A 12,626-nucleotide genomic window follows, 5' to 3' on the forward strand; every position below is an offset into this window, starting at 1 on the left:
AAGAAAGAAAGAAAGAAAGAAAGAAAGAAAGAAAGAAAGAAAGAAAGAAAGAAACAAACAAACAAACAAACAAACAAACAAACAAACAAACAAACAAACTTTGGACAGTACAGCTCTGGCTGAGCAGCTTTCTTTTTTTTCTCTTTCCCTATGTCAGAACAGAATTTCAGTTACATGGCAAGTGTATTACAGTTTAAGTTTTCCCACATTTATTGTTCGTTTACTTTCTGACAAGAAACAGGCACCAGAGGCTTGTAATGTTGAACCACGAAATTAAAAGATTTTATTTACAGGAACCATTTCCTCAAGCTGTATTTAGCACAACAGACAAACCAGTTTGTTGATGGCTAGGAGCAGAACAAACATGCCTTTAGATGATGACACCTCTGAGAAGTTCACATGTGCTTCCAGTCAAGTTTTAAACACAATGTGGTATGAGCTTGAAGTTCCACGTTCCCCTCCCTTACCACAGAAAGAATGAGAGTCAAGTTGAAGACTTACAACAATACTGTTGGATGCAAGTAAAGCCCGCTGAAAACCAGCAGTTACTCTTAGTTCACACCAAAATATTCTGTGCTTAGGGGAAGGAGGAAGCCCATGGTTCATTCTAAAACGGGATTCCTCAAGATTGGAATGTCACATCGTCTCTGAGAAGAAACTCCAAAAAAGGTACTCAATAGTACAAAGCTGAAGTAATTAATTTTTTTATTGGACTTCTAGGCTGCCCTTCCCCTTTTAGGCTCAGGGAAGCTTACAACAGTAATACAATTAAAATTCTCATCAACTGTCAATAATTAAAACACCCCTTATAAAATTCTGGCCCCAGGCATGATAAAAACACCATTCCTGGGGCACAGTTCGCATGGCTGCCACCTCCACAAGGCAGTACCGTGCTTCCCCCCCCCCCCCAAACCGGCGGGGAAACGCTGTTTTTCAAAAACAGCATTTTGCACCCAGTGCCGAGTGAACGGCACCGGTTCAGAGGAACTGCTTTTAGGAGAGTCCTGTTTCTTCAAAATTTACCTTCTCTCCCTGCACAGCTTTGCAAGGACGAGGAGACAAGCCCACATTGCTCTCAGACCCCCAGTGGAGCGTGTCCCCTCATCCCTATGGAGTTGCGCAGGAAGTGAAGGTAAGTTTTTAAGAAACAGGACGCGCCTCCATGCAGAGGCACCTCCACGGGCCACAGTGGCTCCGGGACCGCCCGTACGGAAGCGTGCGAGCAGTCCCGGGGCTCCACTGGGGTCATTTACCCCAGTGCGCAGCTGCTTCCCTGGCTCGTGCTGAAAGGGCCAAAGATAGCTTACCCGTTCTAATTACTTTCACAACAATTCCACTGCACACCACACAAACCACAAGATCATTCTAACCATCTGACCCTACTCGGCAAAGGCCACCTTACTGGAAGTCCCCTCAATGACGCGGTTGGCCTCTACTCGGGCCAGGGCCTTTACAGCTCTGGCACCGGCCTGGTGGAACACTCTCCCTCCAGCTGTCCGGGCCCTGCGGGACCTTGGAGAGTTCCGCAGGGCCTGTAAGAACGAATTGTTCCACCGGGCCTTTGGTGAGGCTAGCCGCTGAGGGTGCCCCCTGCCCCTGCCCCTCCTTTTTGCCCCATATGGGTCCCTTATTCTATCAGGACCCATCATATATATATATTTCTGGGGAGGGTTTAAGCAAGGGTTTCGTGGGACGCTGTGTTAGGTATTAATTGTTGTTTTAATTGTATTTATGGTAATTAATTTTGTGATGATTTTATGTATGATATTTTATGCTGTTCACCGCCCTGAGCCCTTCGGGGATAGGGCGGTATATTAAATTAAACAAAATAATAATAATAATAATAATAATAATAATAATAATAATAATAATAATAATAATAATAATAATAATAATAATAATAATAATAATAATACTTGGGCAAGATAATCTGAGTTTTGAGAACACTTATTGAAAAAAACATGTCAGTGTCAAAGGAAGTCAGCTTGGGAATCTTTAAAGCGTTACCTTTTTTATTCAGGGTGCGAGTCACGAATGGAAAATCATTTAGACGTTCACCTGAACATATCTATATAAACATTTCTATCATGTCCTTTATTCAAGGAAATCAAAGTGGCATATATAGCCTCCGTTTCTCTTCAACAGTCCCAACACCCCCGGTGACATAGATTTCCCCTTCCTCTTTATCCTTCTAACATCACTGTGTAATAATCAGATTGAGAAAAGATGAGCTTCATGGTTAAGCAAGAATTTGAACTGGCGTCTCCCAGGTCAGAGGCGAACATTGACCACTACAATATGGAATTTATCATAAAACTTATCTTCAAACAAAAACAAAACATTCCCTCCACCAAAAAAACCACACCAATTCCACTCCCAACTATTTTTTTTAGACAAAAGATGTAAATCACTGTCACAATTCACAAAATGATATTAACAGCATTTCCCTTAATCCTCTGAAATTGGTCCCCATGGGCAAAACAACATTTGACCTACATATCACGCCGCAAAGAGAAATGGAGAAATTCTTTCTGCAGTTTCCTTAACTAGCCGCAAGGTGTCAGCATTACATCAGATTTTTGTAGACAGGTTTCCAGAAAACTCAAAATGATGCTGGCTATTTAGCGATATTGGTTATTTCTAACAAAAAGGTATTTTTGGAATTCCTTTCCAAATTGTAGAATCTTAACAGTGAGGAACAAGCAATCTACAGCGTTTGTTTTGAGAAATGCCACATTTAAGTCATTAAGGAAAAAGATGATCTTCACATGGGACTTTGCTCATGGGGATTTGATGTCCTTCCAGAACTAGATAATATTATCCTATTTGGAAGACATTGGCATTTCAGGGAAAATCAATATTCAGCATCACAGACATAAATGCCACGTCTTCTCCTTCTGCACACTGCCTTACTAGAGATTTGCGTGCACCACTGGGGCCCCTTTGGCACATGCAGAATAACACACTTTCAATCCACTTTCAATCCACTTTGCAGCTGGATTTTACTGTGTGGAATAGCAAAAACCACTTGGAAACAATTGTGAAAGTGGATTGAAAGTGAATGATTCTGCGGAAGGGGCCTCAGTGCCGTGAAGATGTCTGATTAACAGTTGACTTTTACATTCTCAAAGGGAATGTGTCCATTTGTTGGTTTCTCTCAGTTTTGCACCCAATACAACCTAATTCAATTCAGGCTGTACCATATCCTGAACTGCATTTTAAGACCCTGCAACCTGCAGACTGGAAGCATCTCTCACATGCCCTGCAGCATCTCCCCCACCCCCTCCTCTTGCCATACTGAACATCCATTCTGATGAAGAGTTCTGTTGGACTCAAAAGCTTGCTGTCTTGTGGTATTCTGATTGCTTTAAATCAAAAGGTATGCTGGGTTGGGATTTTTTTCAATGGACTAAAACTGCTACCTACAATCTTGGCCAGAAAGCTAACAAAACACAACAATTGGTTCTGGTGGGTTTTCCGGGCTGTGTGGCCGTGGTCTGGTGGATTTTGTTCCTAACGCACAACAATGTTCAGAACAAAATAAAAAATTCAATCCTAGGTGTCTTTTTAAAAAGCTACTAAAATTCTCTACAAAGTTAAAGCAAAACAAAAGAGGTAGGTTTGTACAGATCACACTAGAATGCAGAATTAAAGAAACAGAATTAATCAAATCATTAAAGGTGTTTGGGGCCCAATAGACCTGCTTGCAGCAGTAGATGCCTACTGCACCCCTGAATGAGTTACTGCTCCAAAATTTCCAACATTCAACCAACCCTTACCAGAAAGGAGGTTAAATTCAGGCCCCTCTGGAACGACTACCAGTCCACCATTCACAATGTGGAGGTGTAACAGAGTTACCTGCCCTAGAAAAGAAACATGCTGGTCGAATCCCTGCATGAGTTTCTGCTCTATTAATCAATCACCCATTGCCTGGAACCAAGAGTTCTTCCGAAAATGCTTTATGCATAGTCGTCACCACAACATATCAGGGCATTTTCAGCAAACTCCTATGCTGTGTGAGCAATATAACACAGAAGTCTTATGTTCTTAAGTCCAGCAGCATGTTAAAGACTAGGAAAAGGTATTTGAAGTCCCTTCCAGGGTCCAGTTGGGCACTTGTTGCTAGCCTTTTCAAAAGCAGGATAACTTTTAGCAAGCCGTTAATTTAACTGCTTTCATAACCTTCTATAGATTTACTGAGTATGGTTCTGATCAACTTCAACAAAGATTTTATGCTGGATATTTTATCGTCACTCTAACCTGGATAGCCCTCGTGCGCTCTCATGAGTTAAGCAAAGTCAGCCTTGTTTAGTACATGGATGAGAGAGCGCCAAAAAGAAAGTCCAGGGTCGCTTCACAGAGGCAGGTAATGACAAAACCACTTCTGTTCATCTCTTGCCTAGAAAACCCTATGAGCAGCAGTGGCGTAGTGGCTAAGAGCAGTGGCTAAGAGCAGGTGCACTCTGATCTGGAGGAACCAGGTTTGATTCCCAGCTCTGCCGCCTGAGCTGTGGAGGCTTATCTGGGGAATTCAGATTAGCCTGTACACTCCCACACACGCCAGCTGGGTGACCTTGGGCTAGTCACAGCTTCTCGGAGCTCTCTCAGCCCCACCAACATCACAGGGTGTTTGTTGTGAGGGGGGAAGGGCAAGGAGATTGGAAGCCCCTTTGAGTCTCCTACAGGAGAGAAAGGGGGGATATAAATCCAAACTCCTCCTCCTTCCTCCTTCCTCCTCCCCCCTCCCCCTTCTTCTATGGGATTTGCAGCTTGACAGTGCCTCAGGTGTTTTTTACAGAAGAAGAAGGGGGAAGGGGAGGAGAATAACAAGAAGAAGAGTTGGATTTATATCCCCCCTTTCTCTCCTGCAAGGAGACTCAAAGGGGCTTACAAGCTCCTTTCCCCCTCACAACAAACACCCTGTGTGGTAGGTGGGGCTGAGAGAGCTCAGAAGAACTGTGACTAGCCCAAGGTCACCCAGCTGGTGTGTGTGGGAGTGCACAGGCTAATCTGAATTCCCCAGATAAGCCTCCACAGCTCAGGCGGCAGAGTGGGGAATCAAACCCGGTTCCTCCAGATTAGAGTATACCTGCTCTTAACCACTACGCCACTGCCGCTCTCTCATCCAAATCAAGAATGCTTGACTTCGGGTTTTTCATTTTGTACAGTCACAGGTTCACTTCTTAAAACTGCTTTGGGTATTATTATTTTAATATTAAAGTGGCGCATAAATGCACTAAATAAATACAGGTAGACACAAACTGAGGTGGGCCCAAGAGTGGCATGTGATTCTGGGTTTAATTCAGAAAAAAAAAACAAGGGCGTCTCCACTACCTTCAGCTTCTCATTTTGACTCGTCACCTCCTCGAAATCTTGACGCAGCTTCTCCACTTCGCTCAGGCGGTTCTGAGCAAGTTCCTTGTTCTCCTCAAGCTCTGAATTCATCTTCTCAAACTGGGCAGGAGAAGACAAGAGCGGGCACCAAAGTTAAGACCACCCCTTGAACCCCTTGCCCGGTCACCAAGTATTTCTCTTTGCCCGCCGACGTCTCCCAGATAATCGTGAGTCACCTTGCGAGAGTTGATGGTGATGGTGCCCCCATACAGACTGCTCCCTGCTCCGTACACCTTGTAGCCTTTCGAATTCACCTGCAAAGGTAATGAACAGAGGTATTTTTCCAACAAAAATTAAGAACCATCTTCAAACATACAAGACAACTGTGTCGGTCCAATCCTATGTAAGGGATAGAAACGTAAAGGTTTCAAACAAAACAAACCAATATAGGAAGGAACTCTCTCCATGATCAGAATGATGTTCTGTGTGGTCTTTCAAAAATATTTTTTTTGAATTTTAAGTTTTTTATTAAAAATATAAACATTGTTACAAACTTTCAATAATCCTTCATAGCCACATTACTACATTGCCATTAACCTTAGATTATATAACTGTTGAAGATAATGCTTTTAAACACTGTTAATTAATACTTATAAAAAAATTAAAAAAGAGAAAAAGAATTAAAAATTAAATTAAAATAATCCAGAGGAGGAGGTGGGTCCTCAAGAGAAAAAAGAGAGCTTATTGATCTATGTTTAACAATAACTAAATGTCCAAAAAAAATATTTTACCAACTCCTGTGAAATTCTGGCCTACAAACCATCCTTCTTTGTAAGTCAAATCTGTAAGAGGAGGAAGAGCAAAATCTCTCTTCATGGATGTATTCTAGTCGCAAAATAAATATGATCATCATTACCAACCTTCCAACAGAGGGAAAGATTACATACTACTGCCTGTTTCTGAATCAGCTGGAAATCTATATTAAACCTCCTCCCTCACAAAGCAGCCATTGGGTTTATCAAGCTCAGTACTGTACCATCACGTATAGAATTTTATTTTTCCATCTATTCTCTTTTCCCCATCTCAAAGCCAATTTTCTACTTGTGTGAGTTTATTTGCATTATGGTTCCGACTCTGAAATTAAGCTTTTATGATGTTTTGTTTCATCAATACAGTTTGGATGACTGTGATAAGACAGATGATTATACGGTAAACCTTTATTAGGCATAAAATATAAATCTCTACAAACAATAAAATCCTATACACAGACACAAAAATAAAGAAATCCAGTTATAAAGAAATACAATAATAGATTATTACAAAATAATAATAAGCCAAGCTTATCCAGGGGGAGGGGTGTTTCCACCTACAAGGACATTAAGAGAGTTGACCTGGGTTTGGAACCCTGCTTGGGCCGTGAAGCTCACGGGGTACCTTGGGCTACTCCCCCTTTTTTTAGCCTCTCCTAACTTGTAGGTTCGTAACAAAGAATAAAACTCAGAATAAGCAGAATCCATGTAAAAAAACCCTAGAAGCTCAAAGGAACATGAAAATATTCTCATCTTTGCTGCCACCCTGCCTTATTGCTTACACGTTCTAGGACGTCTGCCAGGTGCCGGTTGAGTCGCTGTTCCCGCTTCCGGATTTTGTCGATGTCCCACTGGAGGTCATCAATCATGGTCTCCAACACGGACACACGAGACTCCGCTGTCTCCACCTTCCCTTGCAGCTTGGAAAACTGAAGCAAAAAAACAAACAAGGAAGTGGGTCAACGCAAGGAACGATCTTCATGTTTGTTTACAGAGCGACTGCGTACACGTCACTTTGTGGACGTTTACCACTCTGGATTTTTAAAAAAATACTTCAGTTGGACACCCTGATTAAATATATTACAAATTCTACCTTTTCCAGGTTATCCGTGAAAATCCCCATAAGAAGTTTATAAGGTTTAATCTTCGCCTGTCATTTTCAAATTTCATCCCCCTGCCTTCCATTATAAATTTTTCCTTCCCCAAGTCCAACCTTGCTCAAATGGGAAGAGAGTTCTGCAACCCAAATTTCCACCACATCTCATAAAACACTGGCCTCACCGTAAAGGCAAACCTCATCTCCTGAATTTTGATCATTGGAAATAAATATGTTACAATTTCAGAATTTGCTTTTGTGGCCTATATAGCCACATTTCAGTTTGGAATAGCTGGCTACTGTAGGCGACAACAATTGTTATCTCTTTGGTGCCTGTCTGGTTGTAGGGTACTTCTGGGTACCAGTCCAGCCTTCTCAATCTGTGGCTAAAGATTACAATGCATCCCAACAGTCTGCAATCATCCTAGACAACAACGATCCTAGACCCCAATATTTCTCTTTCAGTGTGCCTTGAATAAGAGACCTTCCTTGTCAGACAACTTCCCAATCTGAAACAGCTTCTTATCAACCCAACAGTCTGCCAAACAATGACACAACTGCAGGGATCAGATCCCATAGTGGCTATTGGAACAACCGTGGCAATTCCGTAACTGGAAAGGGAAGTCTTCCAAAAGCAATAGAACGATGTGTCAATCTCCAGTGTGATAGCACCAAAGTAAAAGTCAAGATATTCCCCACCACCCCCCATAAGGACTTAATAAAAACCTGGGATCCCTCAGCAATTACGAAGTGTCAAACTACCTTACAAAAACGAGGGGACATTGTGTTATCACCAAGTACTGCTATTAGGAACGGTCTCTCTACTTTTCATTTACATATGGATTTTGCAAAATTACAGCTCACCACCTATTCGCTACATTTCATACTCCCTGGCTTCTACAACCAGGATTCCCGTTTTGCTTCTGACAGCCCTAACTTTGGTGTGCTAGCTATGAAGATCCCCAGTCTTGTCATCATGAATGAGAAGGGAACACTCTAGTCCAAGCTTCAACCCAAGCAGGTTCACCTATCAGCCGACCATGGCTGACCAATGGAGTTCTACAAATGATATTCCACAATCACCTGCAATCACCCTCAAACCACAATGACCTACACTTTCCCTCCCAGAAGCCTGGCAGCAGTGGTGTAGTGGTTAAGAGCAGGTGCATTCTAATCTGGAGGAACCGGGTTTGATTCCCTGCTCTGCCGCTTGAGCTGTGGAGGCTTATCTGGGGAATTCAGATTAGCCTGTGCACTCCCACACACGCCAGCTGGGTGACCTTGGGCTAGTCACAGCTTTTCGGAGCTCTCTCAGCCCCACCCACCTCACCGGGTGTTTGTTGTGAGGGGGGAAGGGAAAGGAGTTTTTAAGCCCCTTTGAGTCTCCTACGGGAGAGAAAGGGGGGATATAAATCCAAACTCTTCTTCTTCTCTTCCTTCGGTGCTACCAAGGCATACCCAGTAAGGAATCAATGTGGTACAATGGAAAAGTATTGAACCTGTATTGAGGAGAGCTGCCAGCTAAACAGACTGAGGTTGAGAAAATGCCTTGCACAGCTTTATCACTGGGTTGTACGGATACAGGCCGCCTTGGAGAAGGACGGGACAGAAAAGTGACCAATCAACATGGCGGTTCTCTGCTGGCTGGCGTGCCTCCAGTCATCTGCATCTCCTTTTCTCGGGCATCCCAAGCAGCAGAAAGGCCCGGCTGCAAAAGTTCCAACCAATCTGTTTTGTCGACAGCTTTGCTGCAGCCATGCTGTTTCAGCACATCTCCCCATCTTTAATACCTCTTGCAACATGGCGCGGTGCTTCTCCTGCAGCAGATCTGCCAGTTCCTGTAGCCTCCTGTTCTCGTTTGAAAGGCAGGTGTTCAGTGCCTGGACGGCCTCCTCCATCAGAGAGACGTCTGGAAGAAGAACGGGGTTGGGGAACGTTAAAGCGGAAAAGCACTGGCTTGGATCCTGCCATCATTTTCCACTGGTGCCCTTCAGCCAGCAGGGGGAGCAGAAGAAAATCTCCTCCAATCCTCGCTCACTACCAACCCCCACCCTGCTCATGACATCCCTGGACGCTCAGGAAATGCAGGGGTTCAGCGAGGAGGAAAATCTTGTTCCGCTTGCTTTGCGCTGCACTGGGACCATTGGACACAAATCATCAGGACTGTGTACGTGCAACTAAAGTGCAGAATTCAGCATCCTTGGAATCACTCTGAGCCTTGAAATTTCGGAGATAGACTTAGAAGAGCAAGAAGGAAAGCCTCTATAACAGGGGTGAAGAACCTATGGCACAGGTGCCACTCAGAGCTCTCTCCGTGGGCACGCATGCACAGAGTTCGTCATGTGATAATAGTCTATTAGCATTAAACCTAAGACCTAGTTTTGGGGAAGCAGTGTAGGTAACCCTACTGATTTTCATGGGAAGAACGAAAGCGCGATCCTTTTCCTGGGAGTAAGCTCGGTTGCTGGCAATGGGGTTTGCTTCTGAGTAAACCCTCCCAGGGTTGTGATTCACCCATTCAAAGCGTTGCACAGTTGCTCCAAAGCAATGCCACCGACTACCACCAAGTTTACTCCCGAGTAACGCACGCCTTGGAGCTAACCGTTTTTTCGGAGCTCTCTCAGCCCCACCTACCTCATAGGTTGGTTGTGGGGAGAGGAAGGGCAAAGAAGATTGTAAGCCCCTTTAAGTCTCCTACAGGAGAGAAAGGGGAATATAAATCCAAACTCTTCCAAACTGCTCTCAACATTCTGTGCCTCTTGGAGAATACTCAGTCTGGAATCTGGCCATCTATGGATTTTCCCCCTTCTTTTCCTTCATTTAGAAGTCTTATTTTACCCATACTTGAGACGACCCCCCCCCCAAAAAAATATATATATATATATGTAGACACTCTTTCCCTTTCTGCTTGTGATGCCATTGTGTAGCTTTTCTAATCGGCATCGGGACTAGCCACTTAACTGTTAGTTATAGAGAAGAAAAGAAGAGTTTGGATGTATATTCCCCTTTCTCTCCTGTAAGAAGACCCAAAGGGGTTTACAAACTCATTTCCCTTCCTCTCCCCACAACAGGGACCTTGTGAGGCATGTGGGCCTAAGACAGTCCTGAACGAACTGTGACTAACCCAAGGTCTCCCAGCAGGAATGCAGGAGCGGGGAAACATGCTGACTCTGAGGAAATGAGGTATCTGTTATGGATATAGAATTAGTTTTTAACATACTGAAGCGTGCAAACATTTATAACTATTAAAGCAGAACGACCAAATGTACCAATGGAGACCAAGTACTGTGGAAGCTCTGAAATGTGGCAGAATAGTTAAAACACATCCATCAATATTTGATCAACAACCCAACTAGAATGAACTACTCTGAAACAAATTACTTAATAACTGGAAAGGGTCATAGAAATCTAAGAAATTCCACTGCCTTGTTTTTCAACAATGAGGATATTATGACAGTTGTATTTCTGTTGGGTTGGATCCAGCACAATGTACTTCTGGGCAGAAGTCTTGCATCTGCAGGAACACGGCCCTGGGTATAACACACTGTGTACTTCCATAAATAAATGCCTTATGGAGTGATCCAGTAATCATTGTGGGGAAAATCTAAAAAGCAAACGAAAACCATTTTCTATTGGCAGTTTCTATGAACAATACAGCAAACCTGCAGAAGTCCAATAAATAATCAATTATTTACTAGGCCAGCTTCAAGAGGAGCGAAGCTTTTTATTGGTTCTGTCCTATAGCAGTTCAATACTCTTTATCAACAATGCCACTTGTTTACCCTAGGTGAAAGAATCTTGAATATACATCGTACCTCCACTGTTCAGTTTATGGGACAGCATATCCACTCTCTCCTGTAGCTTATCGTACATGGTCACAATCTGAGTGACGGAACGGCGGGAAGACTCCACACGTTCCTGCAGCTGAGACTCCATTTCCTCACTGGTGCTGCTGGCCAAGGTCGCCAGAAAGGAGAATGCAGGCTCAAATCTTTCCCCTAGGAAACAGCCACACAAGGAAATAGCCATTAAATGATGCCAGTACTCCCATGAACCCAAAAAGGAATCTCTTCCTTACCTTCCCAAGGGCATATCTAAGTTACTGTTAAAATTATGTCAATACTCCCGATAACCAAAAAAGGGCATATCTAGGGCCCCTTCTGCACACGCAAAATAATGCATTTTCAAACCACTTTCACAACTGTTTGCAAGTGGATTTTGCTATTCCGCACAGCTTCAAAGAGCACTGAAAGCAGTTTGAAAGGGCATTATTCTGCATATGTGGAATGAGCCTAGGGCTCCATCTGCACATGCAGAATAATGCATTTTCGATTAACTTTGCAGCTGGACTTTACTGTCCGGAATAGCAAAATCCACTTGCAGACAATTGCGAAAGCCGATTGAAAGTGCATAACTCTGCACGTGTGGATGGGGCCTAAGTTACTGTTGAATGGCTTTACTGGAGAAAGTATAAACCAATCGCAAAGTTGGGTGACAGATTTAAAACAGGAAGTGTCAGCTAAGGCATTTATTTAAAAACGGTTTTGACTATTTACAAGTGAAGAGGTCAAAGAAACTGGACTTAAACGTGGTACTATGCACAAAGCTGGTTAGCAAAAATGTCTGCAAACGCTAAAGGTTTTTCTCTGTATGTCATGGAGATGAGAAAAACACAACGGCTCTTAATTCCACACATGATGAGCATGGCAACAGACACACTTTTTTTCTTCTTTTTAATATATACATTTTTGTTTATTTGTTTGTTTCATTTTTTCTCCCTTTTTTGTCTCCCCAAGTCCTTTCTATATGATAGAGGAATTCAGAAAATAGATTTCCTTTGTTTAGACTAGCATATAGTATTTGTCCTCTATTCTACTGTGTGTTTTTTTTCTTTTATTATACTAAATGTACATGCAAGGTATAAAATGTATTATACACACTTTGTAAAATCATAAAAAAGAAAATGAAGTTAAGACTCGGAAACTCTGCATAATTTGATAGTATTGTATAAGGTGACATTTTTCTATCAATCAACATTGAATTTATTTTGCATGTACCCTGTTTCCATGAAAATAAGACCTACCCTGAAAATAAGCCTTAGCATGATTTTTTTGGGATTTTTGGAGGATGCTTGAAATATAAGCCCTACTTCAAAAATAAGCCCTAGTTACAGATTCCCCGGCGCTGCTGATCTGGTCATGTGGGGGGGCGCAAAATCATGGGAAAAAATAAAACATTCCCTGAAAATAAGCCCTAACGCATAGGTGTCAAACTTGTGGCCCTCCAGATGTTATGGACTACAGTTCCCATCATCCCCTGCCAGCATCATGCTGGCAGGGAGTGATGGGAACTGTAGTCCATAACATCTGGAAGGCCGCAAGTTTGAC

General features: G+C 42.9%; 1 protein-coding gene across 2 annotated transcripts in view; it reads right to left on the minus strand.

Moving 5' to 3' along the window:
• The window catches only part of RNF20 (ring finger protein 20), a 46,721-nt gene that overhangs the window by 30,210 nt on the left and 3,885 nt on the right, over positions 1–12,626 (minus strand). For both annotated transcript variants that reach the window (XM_048503436.1, XM_048503435.1), the window contains exons 5-9: positions 11,055–11,237; positions 9,030–9,148; positions 6,926–7,072; positions 5,571–5,648; positions 5,335–5,454 (exon numbers count right to left, since the gene is read on the minus strand). In XM_048503436.1, the coding sequence (XP_048359393.1) occupies positions 5,335–5,454; positions 5,571–5,648; positions 6,926–7,072; positions 9,030–9,148; positions 11,055–11,237 (647 nt within the window). The remainder of the gene's footprint in view (positions 1–5,334; positions 5,455–5,570; positions 5,649–6,925; positions 7,073–9,029; positions 9,149–11,054; positions 11,238–12,626) is intronic.

Source organism: Sphaerodactylus townsendi, linkage group LG07 (genome assembly GCF_021028975.2).
Source record: "Sphaerodactylus townsendi isolate TG3544 linkage group LG07, MPM_Stown_v2.3, whole genome shotgun sequence".
Taxonomy (NCBI): domain Eukaryota; kingdom Metazoa; phylum Chordata; class Lepidosauria; order Squamata; family Sphaerodactylidae; genus Sphaerodactylus; species Sphaerodactylus townsendi.